This window comes from Sycon ciliatum, chromosome 2 (assembly GCF_964019385.1).
Source record: "Sycon ciliatum chromosome 2, ocSycCili1.1, whole genome shotgun sequence".
NCBI lineage: Eukaryota > Metazoa > Porifera > Calcarea > Leucosolenida > Sycettidae > Sycon > Sycon ciliatum.
This window is the reverse complement of record NC_088644.1, coordinates 12119524-12143502: the sequence shown is the minus strand read 5'-3', so window position 1 is coordinate 12143502 and position 23979 is coordinate 12119524. Positions and strand designations below refer to the sequence as shown.

The following is a 23979-nucleotide window of genomic DNA, read 5'->3' as shown; positions in this document are numbered from 1 at the left end:
CAATCCATTCAATTGTTTGCGGAACTGACTTGTACTGCTTCAAATTTTTATTCCCCACCATCAGTCTTTGTGGCTTTGGACTGGCTGGTACCAACTACGGCACAGCAACGTCCTAACTCTAGCAAAGACTGCTTTCCACGGCTGCAGTGTACAATGTGCTGATTGTAGCTAGCAGCATTGCACGGCCAAAGAAGAAAGACATTTTGTTGAAGCCCTTACACCAAGGCGGAGGTAATTAGTCCGGAACGCGGCCCACGAGGAATATGTTTGCGGCTGTGCGAAGCATGGAACAGAGGCAAGCACCAGCCATGAAGCGTGGACAATTGCTGTTATCAGTGATACTGAGCGTCGCCTTTCTCAGTGTGGCCTCGGCTAAGCCAATGAAAGAGATTGGTGACATGATGCGCCCAGCCAATAAAGGTGAGGCGAAAACGATGCAAAAACAGCAGGGGGAGCTGAAAAAGCAGCGAACACCAATGTCAGTGGACTCTGCGAGCGTACATGGTGTAGAGGAGTCCACTGCAGTGGGAAGTAGTCAATCGATTAGCTGTGATGTGTGCAAAGTGGCTATAGTGGCTGTGCAGGCACTGGTCAAGCAGAACGCCACTGAAGAAGAAATTGTGAAGCTATCCACACGCATCTGCATCGACTTAAAAATCGAGGACAAGCGCGTGTGCGACGGAATCACTGTCGAATTTCGTGAGGAAATCATCGCCGTTCTCTTGGCAACAGCTTTGTCAGCTGACGAGATCTGTGGCCTAATACTGGGTGACTCATGTGCTGACGTACCGGACTTCAACTCGCAAAACTGGACTGTTCCGATTTTGAACAACACCAAGCCACCATACACACCGGTGAAGCCTCCAGCAGCGGGCACACCTACAGCACGCTTCCTTTACCTGTCCGATGTTCATTACGACAGCAAGTATGAAGTCAACACACTGGACGTGTGCGGTGAGCCCCTGTGCTGTCGCGCATATCTGGGTCCGGGAAATGCCGGGCCGTACGGCAGCTATTACTGCGATGCACCGCTGGCTCTGCTCCAGAATGCACTGGAGCATGTGGCGAAGGAGGAGAAGTTTGATTACATCATCTTCACCGGGGATGTCCCTGCTCATAATGTGTGGAATCAGACCAGGGATGATATCACATCGGCCATTACGTTCGTGTGCGACCTCTTCAAGAAGTACTTTCCCGGAGCCAAAATCTTCCCGGCTGTCGGCAATCATGAGAGCTCACCTGTGAACAGCTTTCCCCCGCCATCGATCACAGGCAAAGACTCGCACCAATGGCTGCGAGATTCACTGGCTGAGAACTGGAAAGAGTGGCTGCCTGAAGATTCACAGACCACCATCAAGGAAGGTAAGCATAGAAAGTAAAGGAGTATAATTATACTTTCTTATTCGAAGGTTGAGTATTTTCTTATCATATACATGTACTTGTCATTTCTGAATATTCGGTCTGGAGTCGTTTGAACAGTTTGGCTCTAGCAAGTAAGTTGCCTTCAGGGTGCGCCAGCCTTTTCTGTCTTGGGCTCTGGTGCGCCAGGTCTCAAGATCGGTCTGCGTCCGGGTAGGGATACCATGGCTGGTCAGGTCGGCGATGACGGTGGTTGCAAGGGTGGTACGCGACTGGCCGCGGAAGCGTTGTGCAGCCGGGTCACTGGCCCGGCGGAAGTATGCACCCATAGCGAGTTGTGCCGGGGTGTCGACTGGTGAGCGCAGAACGTGCCCGAGGAGTCCGATCCGCAAGCACTCCAGACCGAATATTCAGAAATGACGAGACAACTCACCAGCTATTATCAATGAACTAATAATTTTCACCTTTCTGTAGTGCATCCAATCGATACCGGCTATTCTGCTCTACAGCATTGTTCCTCAAGATTCTGAGCTTTCTGTTTGTCTTTCTCTTTATCATCATCCTGAATGGCACAAGTGAAGTAGGCATCCCCGCTTACATCGCGATAGTGCTTATAATAATAATAATAATAATAATAATAATAATAAGTATTATGAGTATTTCGCTCCTGCTCTTGTAGCAGTTGAGCACTCTTGCATGGGGTAGTGCCTTTGCTGTTTGCGTTATGCAGAGCTCACTGACTTGTCAGTTTGAGCACTCTGGCAAGGTACGTTCGGGCCTGATTGGAAATTTTTATTTCCATTGCTATCAGGTTTGGCCTCATTTCCTCTGTGCTGCGCTGACGAGTCCACAAAGGACGAAACAGTTCTGTCCGCAGATTGAGTAATAATAATTATAATATACATGTACAGGAGTCTGGGAACATTCCTGCATCATGCAGCAGTTTATCACAGATGGACTTCTTATGAAAAACACCTTCCAAAAACCATTGTTACGTGTATCATGTATGTGTGTATATGCGTGTGCGCATGTGTGTGCGTGTGTGTGTTTGCACTCGTGTACACGTATTGTGCCGGTGTGGTGTGTGACTGCACAATGTCATGTTCATCCCCCTTGTGGTATGTGACTGCACAATGTCATGTTCATCCCCCGTCACTTTCAGGCGCATTCTACAGTGCCCTGGTGAAGGCCGGTCTGCGTGTGATCTCACTAAACATGAACTATGGCGACAGTGGCAACTGGTGGTTGTTCATTAACGGCACTGACCCTGCAGGACAACTGGCATGGCTGAGAGACGAGCTGCAGAAGGCTGAGATTGCAGGCGAGAAGGTAAGCAAATATAAAACCCTTGTCCTTCTAGGGCACTCATTTCAGATGGCTTCGAACACTACCATGGGACTACCATGCTGTCTCATATAGAACTTAGAAGCCTGTTTTGAATACAAGCCTGAATCTCAAGGTGCACTAGGCGGCACATAAGCCTGGTTATATTATTAACATGCATTGGTTAACATACATATAAATACCTGGCTTGAATACAGGCCTGATCGGAATAGAAGCCTATCACTGGCATTGGCTCCTATAGGAATACAATCATGTAGGCCTGGCGTTTATATGTGGCATTACGGTATACAGCTCTGGAGTCACATCCATTAATTTTGATCAGCGGTTGACAATACTACGGGAGTACCACATTGCCCCACGGAATGTGAATGCATCTTAAGCCTAGTTCACATTCGACGGGGCGCGACGGGGCGGGGCGGAGCGTGACGGGACGCGACGTAAGGATCGACGGGACGGTCTGATGGCGTACAATGTGAACACCAGGAATGGGAATGCAACCGTACTCCCAAACGGATCGGGAAGGACGGGAAGAGTTCGATCAGTTCAACTCTTCATACCGTAGACGGGGACGCAAGCATACAAAAGGGCAACATTTTGAGTGTGAACAGGAGACGGCGTCGTGTGCCGACTACTCTCGATTCATATCTGGAAAATGTTAGCATTTCGAACACTACGTTTCCCATGACAACTCGCAGAATAACTAACACGACTTGAGTTGAATTTTAGCAAGATAAGATCTCATATCACGTATTGTATTTAGGGTTAGTTCAGGAGCGTGACAGACGAACTATTTTTTATCTTTTCCTGGGGCTATTATTTGAATGGGACAACTTTCCGGGCTACTTTTTTTGATCTTCATGAAAAACTGGTATTGTGGACTTGATTCCACTTCATTCTAGGAGAAATTGGTGTGTGTGTGTGTGTTTGCAGCCATGGCTGTGTGGTGTAGACCAGGCCATGGTTGCTGCAGCATGTCCCAGTGGATTTGCGCTCTGCTGGGAGTAGGTACACAAGCACAAGTGAGACGAGGCAGTGTTTCTTGTTTGAAAAATTTCCAAAATTTCGAATAACTGTGGATGAGGATGAAGACGATGCGGAAGTCGAGGAAGGAGCTAGAGACTTTCTTTGTTCATCTGTGTCTGCGGGCGTTACTTTCGCCGTCCGAATGACTTATCCCGACACAATAATTACTGCCTCGCCTAATAGCTGTCATTGCCTTCGGCGATGGGCTTTCCAAAGGTCCAAAGGTTTGTGTGTCTGTATGTGTGTGTGTGTGTATGTGTGTGTGTGTGTGTGTGTGTGTGTGTGTGTGCCAGCTAGTTCGGTTGGTGGGTACACTTATGCCAGATAGTGCTGGGCCTGTTGCCAACGGGCTTGACTGCTTGAAGGTGTATTGTTGTACCTACCACCTTTGTTGGTTTCAGGGTTCATATACTTTCTATTTGAAGTATACATACCTGTTAACCATGGACTGCTTCTGGCTAGATTAACTCTTGTGTAATCAACGGTGCTAGTGAAGCTTGTATCAGATCCACTCTGATTTAGCCACCCACACTAGTACCAAGTATTACCTTCACTGGGGGCAGAGGGTACCTGCAGTTGGATCCCGGGACGGATACCCTGATGCCGTCAATCCTTTTTCTGCACCTTGTCCTCACCCACTTACTGAGGTGTGGTGAGCCCATAAGTGGGATCATTTCAAATCCACCCTAGTTTGGGGATTTCAGGGGGTGTCGGCCGTTGGGTGGTTCAATGGCCAATTGAGTCATCTTTCCAAGATTCCTTTTGAGTCTCTCTCCCCTCTCCCAGGGAGACCCACGTGACCAGTTTTGGCAGTGAGCAAGTACAAGTACAAGTATGTGTGTGTGTGTGTGTATGTGTGTACCAGCTAGTTCGGTTGGTGGGTACACTTATGCCGGATAGTGTTGGGTCTGTAGCCAACGGGCTCAGCTGCTTGAAGGTGTAATGTTGTACCTACCACCTTTGTTGGTTTCAGGGTTCATATACTTTCTATTTGAAGTATACATACCTGTTAATCATGGACTACTTCTGGCTAGATTAACTCTTGTGTAATCATGGTGCTAGTGAAGCTTGTATCAGATCCACTCTGATTTAGCCACCCACACTAGTAGCAAGTATTACCTTCACTGGGGGCAGGGGTACCTGCAGTTGGATCCCAGGACGGATACCCTGATGCCGTCAATCCTTTTTCTGCACCTTGTCCTCACCCACTTACTGAGGTGTGGTGAGCCCATAAGTGGGATCATTTTCAAGTCCACCCAGAGTTTTGGGGATTTCAGGGGGTGTCGGCCGTTGGGCGGTTCAATAGCCAATTGAGTCATCTTTCCAAGATTCCTTTTGAGTCTCTCTCTCCTCTCCCAGGGAGACCCACGTGACCAGTTTTGGCAGTGAGCAACAAGTACAAGTACAAGTATGTGTGTATATATGTGTATGTGTGTGTGTGCGTGTATGTGTATGTGTGTATATGTGTGTGTGTGTATGTGTGTATGCATGTATGTGTATGTGTGTATATGTGTGTATGTGTGTATGTGTGTATGTGTGTGTATGTGTGTGTGTGTATGTGTGTATTTGTGTATGTGTGTATTTGTGTATGTGTGTGTGTGTGTATGTGTGTGTATGTAATATGTATGTATACACATTGTTAACAGGTACAGATCATCGGTCACCAGCCACCCAATGGACTGATGAAAGCATTCAGCTGGGCGTATCACAAGATTGTCAATCGCTATGCCAACACGGTCACTGCGCAGATATTTGGACACGCTCATGTCGACAAGGTGAGTTCCACGTCAAATTTCATGTTACATTCCGCCAAGTAAACAAGTACATGAATGTTTGTGAGCCAATTACTCTACCTTAGTTTTGTTTTTGTGTGAAACTACTTGGTTAATGCATACCCTGCCCACAGGTTCAAACTAATTGGTCAATGCATACCCTGCCCACAGGTTCGGTTCCTTGGAGAGTTTTGGCTGAGGTTATATAAGTTCCTGCCAAATCATCAGGTCATCTCTTCTCTCTGACTATTCTTGAGTACTAGAAGACTATGCATGCATGTATTGAAACACACCAGCAATGAAAGACCACTGTGGTTACAGAGGTCACATGAATGATGCCATGGTTGGGAGTCGGCAGGTTTGCCATTATGGTCGCGGAATTTTGGAGTAACCAAAAATTGGAAATGAGCGGAAGACCAGCACAAGCACAAACAACCCTGCACTGCTCAAGTTTCAATAAAGCAAATTATACAACAATCAACCAACTAACTGAAGAAAGTATTGTGTTATTCTTGCCCTACAGATGTCAATAGTCTTTGATGAGGATGATAAGTCACTCCCTGTTGGAGCCTACTACATTGGGCCCAGCTTGACAACGAACGGCGGAGGCGAAGGATTGAATCCAGCGTATCGTATTTACACGCAGGATGGAGATCACGAGGACACCACGCACGCGCTGCTCGATCACGAAACGTACATCCTGAACATCAGCGACCCGCACATCAGCACCAACCCAACATGGAAGCTAGAGTACAAAGCAAGTGAGGCGTACGGCATTGCCACCATACAACCGGCAATGTGGGCACAGGCTCTGGAACGAATGCAAACGGACGTCACTCTGACTCAGAAGTTCAACCACTACAAATACCACAGCCATCTGCACGAGAGTTGCGACGACAAGTGCCGCAAAGGCATCCTGTGCGAGCTGAGGACGAGCCGCTCCAGTGACCACTCGCAGTGTGCCAATATGACCAGGACTGAGTTCACACAGCACGTATTGCGCACTGCTATGGTTGATCAATGCTAGATCGAGTCATTCCGTGTTGGACACGTGCAGTTTGAAGTACATAGTTAGCAGCTTCTACAAACAATTGTGTCTGATAAGCCGGATACTTCAGAACTATACGGCTATTTTTGTACGTGAAGATTGAAATCATTCCTTTTCAGTGATAGGGGTGAAGGTAGGCAATGAGATCCCGAGTTCGAATACTCTAATTTTCTCCAATCGACTATTCCAGTATTCTAGTATTCTTCATCAAATTGCACATCAGGGGTCTGAAACTCACATGATACAGCCCTGATTAAACTGAGTGGCAGTGCATTTTCTTGAGTAAACTGATTGGTGGGTCTCATTTGGGAACTCTCTAATCATGTACAAATGTTCAACACACAGTCTGCACACTGATCAATATCTACTGCCCGCTACTCTGAAACTGCAGATTTCGGTGGTAAATGCATGCACCATGTATGAAGGAGTATTCTGATTTATTCTGAATACGATTATTTTTCAAATAAAAACCGAGCGAGCACTCGAGTACTCGGTATAATTGTTTTACCCCTACTGTTTGATGATAAATCTTCTTTGACTTGATGTGACTGGTTAATTTAGAAATAGCCTTGGTTTTGTAGGCAGTGTAAAGCGATTATACCAATAACAAGAGACTACAAGAGACTAAGAGCATAACCAACTTACTGGCAACTTCCCTCAAGGTGTAGAGACCTAGCTCAGCCATCTGCTTTTCTATCTATCTTACATGTATCTATCTACACGAAATTGATTGCAGTGGCATGAAACTTTGAGTCACGACAAATCCAAACTGCACTGGACTTCTTTCTCTCTTTTTTTCGTGTGAAAACGGTCTTTTTGGCCGAAAGGCATGTTTTTCCTCTAGCTAGCCCGGTTGAGCGGTCGTGGCTAGGAATATAATTATGTTATCATAGACATAGGATTAGGAGTGTTTTCAGGCGCTCCCGATCCCCTGCTGCCCAGTCACCGCTGGCCATGCTGTTTTCACTTGATTTTGCGGCCTTTTCTCCCGCTTGCTGACGGTTCTTTGACTGATTTGGATGTTTTCGGCTATGTGGCTGCGAGTGTGGTTTTTGCTTCTACTCATTTCTGGAAAACCACTACGTCGGTGAGTGTGACTGCTCCGGTAGACCACTGCCCCATGTACTGAACAGTTGCTTTGTGAGTGGAAACTTTTCTTTTCTGATATGATTTGACTGTAGGCCTGGCATTACAACCATCCACCACTAACTAACTAGTAACTGTACGTGCTTCACCATGCAGGAAAGTAAGATATGCGCTGCGGAGCGCTCAAATCGACTTAGTACTAAGTCCATGAGAAATTCTAGTTTTCGAGCCTTCTCAGCTGTACCCTGCAAAGGCAGTTCTTTTGGAACGAGCTCTTTCTGTTTACAGCCGCTCTTTCATCCTGGTCCAAATTAAATTTTATCAATGCATCAGTGTCTACTTTAGTATCGCTAGAGACGCTATCGCCAGAGCCTATGGCACAACCAGAAAACTCCTCTTCGTCTGTTTGATATTCACTTCGCTTACGTCTCCTCCATGCCTCTACATTATTCTACTTCAAGTAAAAAAAACCTAAATAAATCTTTCTCCGGATTTGTGTAACTCTCGGCTGGGCATGCTACATTCATGGCTTGTACATGTATTCATTTACCTGACCACATCGCTACAATCATAACGAGTTACGTCTTTATGTAGCAATGTGGTCAGATAAATGTACGTTGGGCGCTTTCGATGACTAGGCTCCGGCGGATTATGCTCGCGAAATCATGGAATTATGCTTTCATGGATTCTCGCATTATGCTCGTAAAATCCTCATATTATGCTTTGGCACCCGGGGATATATATTCTTTGTTGTACTCATGGAGCCTCAAAGTTCGGAAAATTGTGCCTTTTTCGTACTTGCAAGGTACATGTGGCCATAAGTACAACAAAATACATGAGCATCCCCATACCAAGCTGCAAGGTGTCCATGCATGTTAGAGATCAACATGGAAAAGAGAAAACATTACTTCTTCTATTCATCACTTGCATTACTTGATTTCTTTGTACTTCAGTAAAAATATTATTTCATTGCCAAATTAGTTTGAGTTACCTTTGAAGATTATCATGTTCAACTCACGGTCTTCATAATCATCATCATGTGACTCGTCCAACCGATGTCACCGGCCTCACCCTGCGAATAATCAGCTCATCTCTCCCGTAGCTCCACTTCTCCTTCCATCATGACCGAACATCAACTATACATGTACATCAATTTCGAGCAATATCCATACCCTGCAGTCATATCATGGCTGCTAAAATCCAGACTACCAGAGGTCATGACTCCGTAACATGCATAATGTACAAATGCAATGTACATGTACACGGAGTTTTGCGGACTACCCGCCACTATCTCGTCCGCTATGGGATACCTGATGAAGGCTGATTCACTCGCATCTTCTGCTACATGTACTGTGTCAGTGTGAGAAAGAACTTTGAAGAAGACGAGTTCGAGCATACAATACCATGACTGTATTGCCATGATTTCTACCCTGCTTTTCATTGAAAACACTGTCTGCATGACCTCCGAACCCATTACCATGCAGACCACCAGCGCTGATCAGGTGCATTGTCCACAATTGTATAGCTTACATACTACAACTGTGGTATAATCGTGTAGTTATGCTCCTACCTCCGAGAGGATGCCAAATTATGCTCCAAATTTTCAATCACCAAATTATGCCAATAATTATGCCGGCATAATCCGCCGGTGCCTATCGATGACACGCATTTCGGTCAATTCTAGAATTAGTTATTGTTGATGCACAGTTCGATTACACAAAAAGTGACAAATTCCGTCGTTAGAATTGATTTATCCAATTCCGTCGAATCCGTCAATTCTGAAGAGAGGGCGGAATTTCTCTAATTCTGGCGCCAGAATTGCACAGTCGGTGTGTTACCGGTCTGGTCATGACTCAAGCGCGCGAAGAGCCTCCCTGGCCGGCGTGTGCACAATGCTGGGTCCACGTGCGCGCGAGGGTGTACGTGATCTCTTTTTACGATTCATCAAGTTTGTGACATGACATGAATAAAATGCGTTGTGAATTCCAGTTGTTTGTTTACAAGGCCGGAATCCGCTCATTCTGGTCATTCCAGAATTAAAAAAACCAGTTCCAGAATTGTGTTAACGTGTAATCGAAAGCGCCCGTTGTATAATTATTATGTAGCCTGTCCCTCCAGGAAATCGCGATTCCACGGACGCAACAAATTTCGCGATTTTCTGAAAAATCCGCGATTTCCCGAGTTTTATGTTGTTTTCTGCATTTCTTTTGACATTTTTCTGCACTTTTCACGCAGTATACCTGGTATACAGTGCTTTCCATGATCCTGCTCGTAGGTTATTTCCACAGTACGCAAATAGCGATTCTAAGGATACAACAAATTTCGTCATTTGGCCCAAATCCGCAATTTTCTGTCAATAATTCCGCGAGTCCCTGGCAAGTTCCGCACTTTTCACCGCATTTTTTGTTGTTTTCTGCCACAATTTCTTGCGCAAGTTTTCGAGGATTTTTTCCGCAAATTCCCGCAGGGACAGTGTAGCATTATCACTCCCTTAGTATTGACTCCCATAGATTTTTCCATAGTGAAGTGAGAACTGAGTGCAACTGGGGGGGGGGGGGGGGGGGTGAGACACTAACAGTAACGCTGGAACTGTGTAGCGGGACAAACAATAATGCTGTGAACCTACGAAAACAATCTTACCGCAACTACAACGGATGAATGCATCAATCATAACAGCTGACGGCACAGAGCCTGGGAGCAAAGCGACATAACACGAGTACACCTGACAGTACAAATCTACACATGAACTACAGCCAGGACAGGAAGCACGTAGTCGAAAGCTACACAACATGGGTAAACCATTTTGTTTGTTTGTTTGTGTGCTTTATAAACGAGCACAAATCCTCAATGACAAGGCAGCGAATATGTTATTGTGTTACAGCGAAGGAGGGTTGGGAGAACATAATGAGAAAGAAGAGAGAGAGAATGGTAGATATCTCAATGAAGAGCGAAGCGTTATCAAAACCACATGTACAAGTAACGCCAGCGAATGACAGAGGGAGTTCTGTAACCTGTAACCTACCTAATAGGACACTCCTGAAACTAAGTACTAACTGCTAACTTGACGAGACTACTTGCTACTAACAGCGGGAATTTTTTCACATGTAAAGACAAATTGCAAAAAGGTTCGAACGTTCAGGAAAAGACATTACTTGCATGACACATTGGCAGAACGAACAAGGCAGACTCCAACATTCTGCAGCCGTGGCGTTGCCAGTGTTGGGGTTGCAGTTCCATTAATGAGGCCGCACACGTCATGGAGCTCGGCTAGCCGCCGCTATTTAGTCAGCGCAACTTTGGCCACACGCTCGCATCAGCTCCATGCCTGCGTTGATGGAGCTCCGGGTGACCAACCAGCGTGTGGAGCTTGCAGTGATATGAATAATTTAGGATCCTGAGTGAATGGTGGAAAGGCCGAGTCTGATGAGTAAAGCAGCTACTTGGCAATGACACTGGAATAACGACGGGCTTTATTTACAAGTTACTATTCAGCTGACCGGGATCTAGTCTGGAAAGGCTTTCCTGCTTGATTTTAATGTCCTGAGACCGCGGGACATTCTACACTAGAGTTGTTATCGTTGCCAGCTCCTAACAAGATGCAGCCTATGGGCATGGATTGTCGAGCAATGCATACTTTCAAACAACAGCCCTAACATGCATGTGTCTTGAAGCTGGTGCCGAACGCAACCAGCATCGACACAGAAAATTGGTTGATGGCCTACAGAATCCGTGATAGGATTGTTAATAGACGCAGCTTGGTCCGTACCTCATACTGGCGGAAAGTGAAATGTCCTTGGAATGCTGTCTCTACTGCTGTCACTGGTGGTTGGAACTGTATGGTGTTGCACTGATCCGCCAAGCTGAGAGGTTGAAGCTACTGCTACAGCTCCATGAATAGTGCTGCTGACGCCCGCAGTTTGGAAGCCAGAAGCGGTCAACGGAACCGGACTGACGCCCGCAGTTTGGAAGCCAGAAGAGGTCAATGGAACCGGACTGACGCCCGCAACTTGGAAGCCAGAAGAGGTCAACGGAACCGGACTGACGCCCACAGTTTGGAAGCCAGAAGAGGTCAACGGAACCGGACTGGCTGCCGCAGAGCCCCCTGCCGGCGAAGACGCTGCTCCGTTCATCACCGAGTACAGCTTCTGAATCTCTCGCTTCCAGGCGGGGACCTTGGGTGCCTCCATATGCCGGCGTATGTGTTTGGCCAAGTGGTCGCTGCGAACAAATCGCTGCTCGCACACTGGACAGCAGTACGGCTTCTCGCCCGTGTGCCCACACACGTGACGCTTCAGCTCATCCGAGCGTGCAAACGAGCGATCGCAGCCTTCAAACGTGCAGTGGTAGGGACGCTCGCCTGCACAGGATAGAAGATCACGACAAGAAAGAGATCACGATTGCATACTGGCTGACAACTCACATGTCCAGTGTGTGCGTAGCACTTAGTTTACCCGCCTGGGTCTAGTAGGACTTGCATGCACATGCACATGTAAACAGGTTCCAAAGTGGAGTGCCGATTCACTTCGTTGGACACCGCTGCGGAAATTTCAGTATCCTTGGTGGCATACATGTACTTTTCAATACACTGTATACATGTTGTCCGTCCTTTGACTTCGGATATAGAGGGATCAAGAATTTGGTTGGATATTTCCTGCAGTTCATGTTCAACGGTGTGGATGCGTGGACAAACCCAATCTCATTAACCCTGTTACTCACGCTGCACTGACTCAACCTTTCTCCCATGGCCACCCATTCCAAGAGGGCGAGAAAGAGTCGAGAATCTGGTTGGACCCTTCCTGCAGTTTCATCGCGGCTCTGGATGGACTAACCCCGTATCAAGTCGTACTGCAATTCAGAGCTGTGTCAGCGGAATTGCGGTACGGCTTGGGATTGGGTTCGTCCATCCATACATACATACAATTGATATAGAGCACCTCTCGGTTATAAGATATAGAGATTAGAATAACTACTCAATCTGCAGACAGAGCTGTTTCGTCCTTTGTGGACTCATCAACGCAGCACAGAGAAAATGAGACCAAATTTTGCTGTCATCGCTACACTACAACAAAGTCATGAAAGTTTTCCATAATCGATTTTCCTGTCACATTCATCAGAGGAATGCCGTGACTGAAGAGATCCGTGCTGATCAATGACTAGATATACATTCAATAATGTGCTACGAGAACAAAATAAAGTGCTAAAATAGAATGAAGAAAGGTTAGACAATAGAAGTGAAGTGAGAACTGAGTGCAAAGTGCGGCGAGACGCTAATTATAACGCTAGAATTGTGTAGTGAGACGAACAATCATGCTGTTCACCTACGAAAACAATCTTAACACAACTGCCGTATTTCCTCGATTAATAAACCCGGTCTTTTGTTTTTTGAAGAGGGTTGGACCCCTGGTCTCTTATTTGGGCATGGTCTATTATTTGAGCATGGTCCACTATATTTTCATCGGCACATCGCTGGAAATGGTGGATTTTTAACACGTCATAATATAGAACTTCTATATTATTTTTATTATTTATTATTATTTATTATTATGTGCTTGTTCGCGTAGACATCAGCATGGCCTGCAGCTGCATTAATGGGCATGCAAATCATGCAAACCAGCCAAAAATGTTCGCATAAGCCACTTCGAATAGATACAAAAGACCATAACAGTTTCAGAAAAAGAAGAAATATGCGAAAAGAAGACAAAAAACTAGGGTGCCGACACCACTCGGGCACAGATGCCCACCCAACCGCTTCGGTCAGCAGCAAGGGCACGGAACGCCTCCAGATCGACTTTGCTTGACAAGGAAAGTCCAATCCGCTTGGCATCATCTTGTAGTAGCGTTGGTAGTGTGTGTCTTGGTCTTCCCCTCCAGCCCGCTGGGCGAGGCTCTGCGAAGTACGCTCCCATGGCCAGTGATGGTGGGGAGTCAGCCGGGAGCCGGAGGACGTGCCCAAAGAGCCTCCACCTAGCTCTCAAGATGATAATGCCGAGAGGAACCGCGCCGGTACGCTCATAGAGCCTCTCGTTCCTAATCCGATTCGGGAACACAATGCCGATTAGCGCCCGCAGCTGTTTTCGGTGGAAGGCCTCAATACGGCTCAGCTGCTGTTTCGTTGGTGCCCATGTTGCACAATTATAGCAGAGTACAGGGAGTACAAAGGCATTATAGAGCCGGATGCGGAGATCCTCCGAAACTAGCGACCTACGGATCCACAGCGTCCAGAGTTTACCAAAGGCAACAGTTGCCAGTTGCTGTCGCCGTAGCATATCCTCGGCATCACCTAATAGGGACCCGAGTTTCTTGGTGGTTCGCCACTCCTCCTCGATGCGATCAGTGTGCCGTTCGATGTGCGTGTGCTCTGTTTTGGTCTCATTCACTTTCAAATCCCATTCGAGGAGCTTGTTGGATATGGTTGGAAGGAGGGTCCTCAGCCTCTCACCATCAGTAGTCACGAAATCCACATCGTCGGCGTATTTGTCCGGTACTAAGTTTTGGATGAGGAGGTGACGTTCCTCAGGCTCCTCTTGGAGCTCAATGTCTTCTTCACTTCGAACGCTTGCGTCTCAACGTAATGACAGTAGTACAGAACAGGACTTTGGTGTGGGTTCATTCAATGTCCGCGGCTTGTCGTCAAGCCTAAAGAAACAGCAGCTTGCTGATGACCTTCGGAAATACAAAATTAAAATTTGCAGTTTGCAAGAGACTAAAATAAAGGACGGCTGCGACGAACTAGCTGGTGACTACAGGATATTCTGCTTACCAACGGCGAACAGGCATTATGGGCTTGGGTTCGCTATTCACAACAGCCTGTTTGAACGTATTCATCGGATATGGTCAGTATCAGACCGAGTAGCTGCGATACAAATCAATTTGTCCAAGAGAAGTACTTTATCTCTCGTCAATGTGTATGCGCCAACGGCAACCCGCGTAGCGGCAGATGATGTCCATCTCGACGAGTTCTACTCAGCGCTCGGAGATTGCCTGGGTTCAGTAAGGTCCAGTTCGCTCGTTCTCGTCGCTGGCGACTTCAATGCCAAACTCGGCCAGAGGGATGACTCAGGCGGCTCGTGCACCGGACGATATGGTCGTGGACGTCGTAACTACAGCGGAGCTATGCTAGCGGATTTCTGCGAGTCGTTTGGTCTCTTTGCATGTAACACTGCCTTTCAACATCCAGCTAGGCATCTGACAACCTGGACAGGTTGGAGGCACAACCCAAACGGCGGTTGCTCTATCCCTATATACAATCAAATAGATTTCATTTTGAGTAGCAGCAACCAGAAGCAGATTTTCACAGATGCCCGATCCTATGCTGGGACACTGGTGAAATCAGACCATCGGCTCGTTGTCGCACGCGCCCGTCTGAGCAGGATCTATGGGCTGTGGGCACATAACAACAACAAAAAAAGAACCGCGAAAGCTCAGAAGTTTCAGGTTCATAGATTGAGCGAGCACACCTGCCGGCAAAACTTCCAGTCCCAACTCACCCATCGGATCGCCAACGGCGCAGTAGACACATCCACACCGGAAGCACACTGGACATCGATCTCGTCTTTCATCCAGCAAACGGCAAAGAATACCATTGGACTGGCACAGCCCCCAAAGAAGCAACAGCGTTTCATGGATGATCAGCTACATTCCTGGTCGGAAGAGAAAAAACGGTTACGACTGCTGATAACTACAAGTAGGGATCCACAGCAAGTGGCTGATCTGAAGCATCGGCGGAACACCCTCTCACACCGAATCCGGCTGCGAGCAAAGGAACTAGCATCGAATGAGCTGGACGCTCGGGCGAGGGAAGTAGAAGCAAAGAAGGATACAGCACAGATGTTTCATGCAGTCCATCTACTCCAGCGACAAAAACAACAGCCTATCACTGTGCATGATGAAGCGGGTAGACAAGTAATACAGCCAGTCTCAGTAGCCATCCAAATCACCGACCACTTTTCTAAGCTGTACACACCGGAGCCTGGTGCACTGTTGCTGCGGCGACCGGGCCTTGCCGACCAGGATTGCGCTATTCAGTACCGCCGGCTTGAGCGGCCCATTTCTGAGGCAGAGGTGACACAGGCAGCTGGAAAGTTGAACAATGGCAGGTCAAGTGGCCCAGATAACATGCCAGGGGAGCTGCTAAAGTACTCACCTACCCTCGTCTACTCCAATATCGCCCAGGTCCTCAACTCTGCCATCGAGACAGGCCTGCCCCTGAACAGCATCGGTAGTGGGTCGCTTATTCCGTTACAAAAGCCTGGCAAATCAAGGGGACCAGTCGCTCACCTACGGCCCGTGGTTTTACTCACAGCGCTCAGGAAGATTCTATCATTGATTGTGCTGCGGAGGATCAACAAGGACGTCAACAACTTCGTTGCACACACACAGAGTGGTTTCCGCCCCAGCAGAAGCACCACAGATGTTGTGTGGTCATACCGATGGTTGGCGGCTCGATGCCAACGTTATCGTTGTGCGCTGGATATCCTAGGCATTGATATGTCAAAAGCGTTTGACTGTATAAGCAGGCCACGGCTCATCTCGGTGCTGGGATCGTTCTTGCAGCCGGATGAAATCCGAATGATCAGTTACCTCCTCCAGGACACCGTACTGCGGGTTGTACTCCCATCCGCTAAGGGCCCGTCATTCCCCACTCTCCGCGGCACACCCCAAGGTGACTCGTTGTCTCCTGTTCTTTTCATTGTGTACCTTGAGGGTGCGCTGCGTGATGTCCGGCCTCTTCTTCTACCACGTCCCCCTGCCGATATCTCCCTGGGGTTACCAACTGAATATATTATGACGTGTTAAAAATCCACCATTTCCAGCGATGTGCCGATGAAAATTATAGTGGACCGTGCTCAAATCATGAAAGAAAGCACGAGCCACTACAAAAATTGTAGTTGCGCAACCTAAAATCGCGTCCTTTTTTGATCCACCACGTGCTTTCTTAGTGCGCATGCGCAAAGCGATGAACTCAAACAAGAGACCGGGTCTCTTATTCGGGCATGATCTACTACTTTTCCGTGAGGCCTCTAGGAGGGTCTTCTATTTCAGCATGGTCTATTATTCGAGCATGGTCCATTAATCGAGGAAATACGGTACATGTTTCTTCTGCTTACGAAGATCCAGCGTTATAATTAGCGTCTCGCCGCACTTTGCACTCAGTTCCCACTTCACTTCTATTGTCTCACCTTTCTTCATTCTATTTTAGCACTTTATTTTGTTCTCGTAGTACATTATTATCTAGTCACTGTTCGGCACGGATCTCTTCAGTCACGACATTCCACTGATGAATGTGACTGGAAAATCGATTTTGGAAAACTTTCATGACTTCGTTGCAGTGTGGCGATGACAGCAGAATTTGTTCTCTTAATTGCTATTTTTAAATTGCTGTCTCCGCGTCGTCGATTATTTGCAAATTTTCCAAAGCCAGATTTAAACCAGGCCCGAACTTAGAGTTTAGATACTAAACAAAAATAAGTCGCTGATGGCTTTTTATTTCCTTTTTCTTCTTTTGCACCGAGATATTATTTCTTGCTGTTTTTTACCGGATGTGTCACGACTTTGAATTGAATTGAATTTTCCTGAATTGATTTGATTTTTAGCGTTATGAGCGGCTTTATTGACATTGCTCTTCAGATCGGATTTTTTATTTTTTATTGGCCCGTAAAAGAGGCTCCTGTTGATAGACATGAAATTCCAGAGGCACATCTAGACTTGTTCCATTACAAATTTTTGAGTTTGCCAAAGCACATCGCTTGGAGGTACGATATACTGTGCTCGTACTGCATTAATGATAGCCACCCTCTCTGAAGAAAGATCTCAATGTGATTTTCTTTGATGTTCAAAGTGCAAGGGCAACGTCAGCAACAGGCAGATACATAGCAACGCCAGCAGTTGTTCACGTAAATACTGAAAGGGGAAGTTAAGCCTAAAATCAAATTTTCGCCAGTTGTCACACTAGTCTTCGGGGTGCTGAGTAGAAGGGTCTTGGTCCGAGAAAGCTGAGACGCTCCCTTCCTTCTTTACTCCCAATCAAATTCGCGCGCTTCCACTGAAACTGGGTGACTGCACCCTTCTAGATGGGGATTTGTATGCAAAATGTCACTAAAAGCGCCATTTCGTTCTTATAAAAGCACGGATGACCGCGACTGGCCCATATGTTGTAGTCCTTTGGATGCCGACTCGACTGGTTTTGGTCCGAAAAGGCTGCGATGCAGCGTCGGCCCTTATTCCGAATCGAACATGGCTGAACAAGCGGTCACGTGCTCCTGCATACACCAGTCACCGTGGCTGCAGGGTACAACTTACCGACTGTTTGGGTGCAGTCCTGTCACTCGAGTTGAACCTTGGTGTGAAAGTTGTCGCCTGCTGGCGCGGTGACCAGGTGACTGGTGTACGCAGGAGCACGTGACCGCTTGTTCAACCATGTTCGATTGGGAATAAGGGCCGAACGCTGCATCACAGCCTTTTCGGACCAAAACCAGTCGACTCAGCGTCCAAAAGACTACAACATATGGGCCAATCACGGTCATCCGTGCTTTTATAAGAACGAAATGGCGCTTTTAGTGACATTTCGCATACAAATCCCCAACTAGTAGGGCGCAGTTTGTTTGTTTGTTTGAAGTTTTAGTTTACATCGCAAGCCAAACAGGTATTGATGCCCAATATTATGATGGGAATAGAATAAAAAGTGTGGCTCGATAAAGCTGTACTTGAGAAAAAGAGAAAACAGTCAATAGGAAGTATATGTATCGGTAATTACAAGTCAAGTTCGAACGAACTAACAATCAGAGAGAAATAGGAAGATGAGGACCTATGCCAGAGGGAGGTACTATTCGGCCATATAAACCGTAGAAAAACACCTTCAGCAATCTTTTAAACGGGGCTGGACGTGAGTTCCTGTGGCAGGGTGTTCCAAAGCTTCACGGCGGACACCAATGGTCAGCTGTCGCCAGATGTTTGCCGAGTTAGCGGCACAACGTATTTGAAATTGTCATTGCCACGGGTGTTACTGGGAGGTTGTAGGGCTACTCTATCTTTCAGAAGAGGGCTGATGCTGCTGGTGTGGCCACGGTACATAAGGAAACGGAGTTTTCATTTGGCACGTTCAATTACAGGGATCAGGGAAAGGCGAGTGTATAATAGGAGTGGTATGGGACGGGAAGGGCAGATTGGCTACGCAGCGAACACATCGCTTGTCGAGGACAGTGAGCTGGTGCCGCTGCTGAGCTGTGAGTGCAGAGAAGAACGCGTTTGATCCATATAGCATGTCAGGAAGTATAAGGGCAGAATAGAAGAGGAGCGACTGGCGTTCAGATAACGATGGGCGGATGGTTCTCAGGGTGGTTAACTTCTGGGAAGTTTTACGTACTATGCTGGAGTCCTGCGCGTCTCACCGAAGACAGGAATCGATCTGTAGGCCCAGAAAGCGAGCAGTGGTGGTCTGGATGAGAGGCGCCCCGTTGCAGTTAACGTTGAGCTCCAGGGTACCACGGCGTGATGCATTAATGGCTAAGACCTGCGTCTTGTCGGGGTTTAAAACCAGGCCTTTCCCGTGTAGGTAGTCAGCAAAGTTTGACACAGCAACTGACAAGACTTGATTTAGGGTTGCTACGGATCTGCTTGCGGTGTCGAGGAAGGATGTCATCCGCAAACAGCTGGGAGTGTGCTGGGCTAGTGACGCTATGAAGGTCCATGGTATATAGTGAAAACAGCAAAGGACCCAGTACACTATTCTGAGGGACTCCATACTCGCATGCAGTTAGGCCCGAGCACTGCCCACTCGCCAGAACTACTCTCTGTCGACGGTCCGTGAAGTAGCTCGCAAACCAACGCAATACAGTCGAAGATACTCCCAAAGCAAACAAATCTTGAATCATGAGCTGGTGCCGTACTTTATCCACTAGTACTGCGCCAGTATGTAGCTGGTGGTCTGCTGACGACAGGTAGCGGTCCATGGCCAAGGTCGAGGCATCTTCCGTGGAGTGTTGTGGCCGGTACGCAAGCTGATTGGCGGGCAAAAGTGAATGGGTTGATACGAAGTCACACAGGCATTTGTGGACTATCTTCTCCAAGATCTTCGATGCTATTAGTGGCAGCAAAGATATGGGATGGTAATTGCGAGATGCGTTCTTGTCACCAGACCAAAATAGGGGTCGAACATTTGCAATCTTTAGGGAGACGGGCACAATGCCAGACGAAAGGGATGCATTAGATAATATGGATAGCGATGGGGCGAGGGCTGCTTCACAATGCTTCAGGATGAATGTAGGAATACTGTCGCTGGCCTCAGCTTTACGAGCATCGAGTCTCACTAGGAAGGTGAAGACCCCTCAACACTAGTGGCCTGGAATTCCCGCAAAGGATCCCGTGGTGATGGACCGCAAGGTAGGGATAGCTGCACAGGTCTACTTGGATCGGAGACTACTCCACTGAATTGCTCGCTGAGTGCTGCTATACTGACAGAGGGTGGAGTGGAAGTTTTGGTCCGGCCGCTGACCTGGTTTATTGTTTTCCAAGTGAGGCGTGCATTTGCCTGGCTCCGTGTGAGAAGATTCTTGTAGTACTCGGCCCTGAGGCGTCTGGACATTCGCTTAGCCTCGACTCATGCTGATGTGGATACAGTCCACAGATCCATGTCAGTCGGCGAGGCTCGCCAGCGACGATGTGCTGCGTTGCGAAATAGAATAGCGCCGTGGAGGGAAGGTAATTTCCAAGGAAGGACGTGCGCGAGGAAGATTAGGCAGATACGTTCGGACAGGAGCGTGCTCGTCTAAAACAGAAAAAATCTTGTCAGTCAAAGAATACCACATGGCATCCACAGTCTGAGCGGTTGAAAAATTCTCCAGGTCGCAATGATGCAAGTCATTAGCAAATCGGTTCATATCGATCCTTGCTAGGTTACGCATGCACTTGACAGCAGGAGGTTCCACAGTGCACGTGAAAGGTAGGTCAATTACGACCGCAAAGTGGTCGCTGATGGTACAAGGGAGAACCGTGCAGGAGGTTATCGCTCCATCCGCAGCTAGAGCGAGATCCAGTGTTGTTCTGCTGCCGTGGGGGGCAATGCGGGTAGTGTCCTGCACCTTGTTGCTGATATTGAACTGGTCGCAGAAGCAATGTAAATCGTCGAGCTGAGGGGCTTGGCGCTGGCTTACGTCGACATTGAAGTCGCTCGTTAAAATCAGCGGGGACGTTGGCATTGACGCCGCTGCTGTGTCTACTGCGTTGGACAAGTCCCGCCAAAACTGTACTGGCTCACCTGGAGGTCGATACACTCCTCCTAGGAGAATCCGGTTTTGATGACTTCTGATCTCCAGTAGCAAAGGTTCTATGTTGGTGTGGTCACCCACCACTCGTGCTTGAAAGCGATTGTTGACATAGGCTGCTAGACCACCTCCATGACTGGGATGATCCCTCCGGAAAAGTGCATGGTAAGGTATGCTGAGCAAGCTGTCTGCGGTAGAGCTAGATAGAAAGGTTTCCGCCAGTATCATGATGTCAATGTTTTGAGATAGTGTGAAATCCTCAACTTCATGCTTTTTATTGTGTGGTCTAGGATGAAATGGGATTGCATTAGGGTTTAGTCGGGTGTCGGCGTTCATGATGTGGCTGAAGCTGAAGCTATCTTATCCAAGGCGAATCTCCACTCGCGTGCATGCACCTCCGCTGGCCAGAAGTTTTCCTGCAGGGCTTTGTCGATTTGATCTGCTGGGATCACGACATGTGCGTACGCCAGTCCGAAGTACCGGGATTCTGACACACTGCACTTCATGACTGGCAGGTCTTTTTTCTCTCATCAACCTACTATGGAATCAGCACTACATCCCATGTGGACATTAGAGAGGTTCTGCAAAACGAAAATGTGTACGACCTTTCGCTCTACGTCACATAGTGAGAAACTTCGCACGAACTTTCGCAACTTTGGACGCGAAACTTGCAGGGAACGCGAAATGAACTTTCGTAGGACGTTTCGTGAGATTGGGTCATGTCGTACGTGCACTTGGCGCGTGCAAACTACGAAAATGTGCAGAGCACAAAGTTCGTGCGAAAATTTGTACACATTTTCGCAAGGCCTGTATCGAAACTTCATTCGAATTTTCGTTGTGCAGAACCTCTCTATTGCCAACGTAAATTGAGCGGCATTTTATCCGAGGGGCTCCACGAAAACTTGCAGGAGCTTCAGGTTTTTGCTGATAATACGAGGTGACACTGGCCTGGCTTGTGTGCTACGTCACGGCTTGTAGTGGTAGTCCTATTTGTCAACGTGCGTGTAGGGTTTCGCAGCTTTCTCCGATCAAAGTCCTCCCACTCAGGTTCGACCGGTACGGGAGCACATGTTGGTTCGCGTGGTGTACTTGTGTCAGTTGTGACCCCTGAGCTGCAAACACTTGAATACAAGTTGCGTGTAGGAGGCCCTGAGTCAGATGTGCGTAGGTTGATCACTGATGTGGCCGTGGAGGACATGGACTGGCCTGTTGGGGTACATGTAGGCGTACACAACTTTTGAACTTCCTCCCTGAGTGCCGCCACTTCGATCCTCAGGGAATTGTTGTCAACAACAGCTTTTTTTCATGGCAGCCAATTCCTTGACCGAACTACTCATGATCCCCATCAAAGATTCGTCACCGCAACATCTATATTCTATGGTCATGACACATGCATGAGCACTTATGGTTAGCAGGCAAGTTAGACGAGGCCACATCAATTTGGCATCCAGCAGAGCCGTTTTCGCCAAATAAAGGCGTGACGTCAACAGAACCGTTGATACCAGTGCTCGGAGAACCACTTTGGGCAAGCGGGATCGTACTAGAGCTATCTTCTCCGCTTTCTTTAGACCTGGTTGACATGGGCATGGCAAACCCGTAGAAAACAAGAAAAAATCAGCCAAAAGTAGGAGCTAGAAAATTTGCCTCCTACTTCTACACGTACTCACGCTGCTATCAGTCACCCAGTTTTGGTGGAAGTGCGCGAGTTCAATTGGGAACTGATAAGGGAGGGAGGGAGCGTCTCAGCTTCCTCGGACCAAGACCATTCGACTCAGCACCCCAAAGACTAAAACTGGTGAAAATTTGATTTTAGGCGGCTTAAAAGTACAGTACAGATGCAGGAACCTATACAGAATCAGCATAGCTATGGTCACAGATTATCCACAAATATCAGGAGTTTCACACTTGTGTGTGGTCCCTGTGCTGGAGAAATGGTATGGATCTCTGAGTAGTGACCGATCTTTTCCTCCCTTCTACCGACTGTGTTTACTTCAGTAAGGGCGTGTTCAGACTATTGTGAATCCCGTCAAACCGTGAATAGTGAGAATCCGCGAAGGACATTCCCACTACCGGTAAACTAACGTTACCGGTACGTAAGTTTTGCAGCTCTCACCGCGGCACTGAGAAGGGATTTTCCCTTTTTCCCAGCCTGAGCACATTTTACTGCCGGAAAACCTTTCCGCCTGTAACGTGCCAGTAACGTCACGTGATCAAATCACCTTGGAAACTCGCCTGTAACACCTTGGAAACTCGCCTGTAACGTGCCAGTAACGTCACGTGATCAAATCACCTTGGAAACTTTCCCAATCGGTCACTTTTCATCGGTAGTCTGAACGTGCCCTAAGTAAAATAACAATCTCTTCTTTGCTCTGAACTGACCTGTATGCGATCGGATGTGTACTTTGAGGTGTGATTTTTTGGTGTAGGACTTTTCACAGCTGGGATAGGGGCAGAGGAAGCGATTGCTCTGGGATGGCCTGTCAGGCAGTGTCGGTGCCTTGTCAGCCAATGCTGGTTGCGATGAGGCGGAGATGAGTGGTGGGAGGGGTGTCGTACAGTCGTCGCTCTCCGATGAGCACTTGGTGACGGAGCTGGTGTTGGAGCTGATGCTCAGTGACCGGCCAGTGTATGGCTGCGGGCGGGATGATGCGCTCAACGTGCGTTCGCCACTATTTGCTGAGCTTCTTGCTCCGCCAGGTGGGCGTGCGACAGCTTTGCCTTCGAAAGAGTTCAGTGGCAATGCACACGGTGAGGCAAATGTTGACATGGTACTCAGTACTGGCAAACTAACAGGCTGCAGGGCTTGAGGTCCTTCGGGGGTATTGCCGGTTCGGGAAAACGCTACGCCTTGACCAGTTGACAAGAACTGATGGGGGAAATGAGGTGCAATGGGTGATGAGTTTTGGATGTATAGAGGAGAGCTGGGAATCTTCACCGGTGTGCCTGGGGATCCAGATTGTGGAGTGGTTGGAATAGGTGAAGCAGTGTTGTTCATAGTGGGTTGTACAAGAACCATATACGGGGCTTGCTGTGGTGCACACATAGTCCACTGGCCAAGGAACTGCGGAGTAGCTTGACCGTGACCCGG

At 47.7% G+C, this 23979-nt stretch overlaps 2 protein-coding genes across 5 annotated transcripts in view; one reads left to right on the top strand and one right to left on the bottom strand.

Moving 5' to 3' along the window:
- On the top strand, window positions 1-7672 carry LOC135808738 (sphingomyelin phosphodiesterase-like). The gene is made up of 4 exons (XM_065321965.1): window positions 1-1362; window positions 2522-2688; window positions 5373-5501; window positions 6022-7672. Exons 1-4 carry the CDS (start codon window positions 264-266, stop codon window positions 6523-6525), a joined length of 1899 nt encoding a protein of 632 aa, XP_065178037.1. The 5' UTR covers window positions 1-263; the 3' UTR covers window positions 6526-7672.
- Window positions 7673-10413: 2741 nt separating this feature from the next.
- LOC135808736 (early growth response protein 1-A-like) overlaps window positions 10414-23979 on the bottom strand; it is a 30525-nt gene continuing 16959 nt past the window's right edge. For all 4 annotated transcript variants that reach the window (XM_065321961.1, XM_065321962.1, XM_065321963.1 and 1 more), the window contains 2 exons: window positions 23271-23979; window positions 10414-11989 (listed from right to left, as the gene is read on the bottom strand). The exon at window positions 23271-23979 is cut by the window's right edge and continues 255 nt beyond it. In XM_065321961.1, the coding sequence (XP_065178033.1) occupies window positions 11400-11989; window positions 23271-23979 (1299 nt within the window). In that variant the 3' untranslated portion in view covers window positions 10414-11399. The remainder of the gene's footprint in view (window positions 11990-23270) is intronic.

What these genes read in the sequence shown, in the direction of transcription:
- LOC135808738 (XM_065321965.1), top strand. Translation starts at nt 264, where the DNA reads ATGTTTGCGGCTGTGCGAAGCATGGAACAGAGGCAAGCACCAGCCATG. An exon ending in ACAGACCACCATCAAGGAAG is followed by an intron (nt 1,363 to 2,521) that starts GTAAGCATAGAA and finishes CGTCACTTTCAG; the next exon opens with GCGCATTCTACAGTGCCCTG. An exon ending in GACACGCTCATGTCGACAAG is followed by an intron (nt 5,502 to 6,021) that starts GTGAGTTCCACG and finishes CTTGCCCTACAG; the next exon opens with ATGTCAATAGTCTTTGATGA.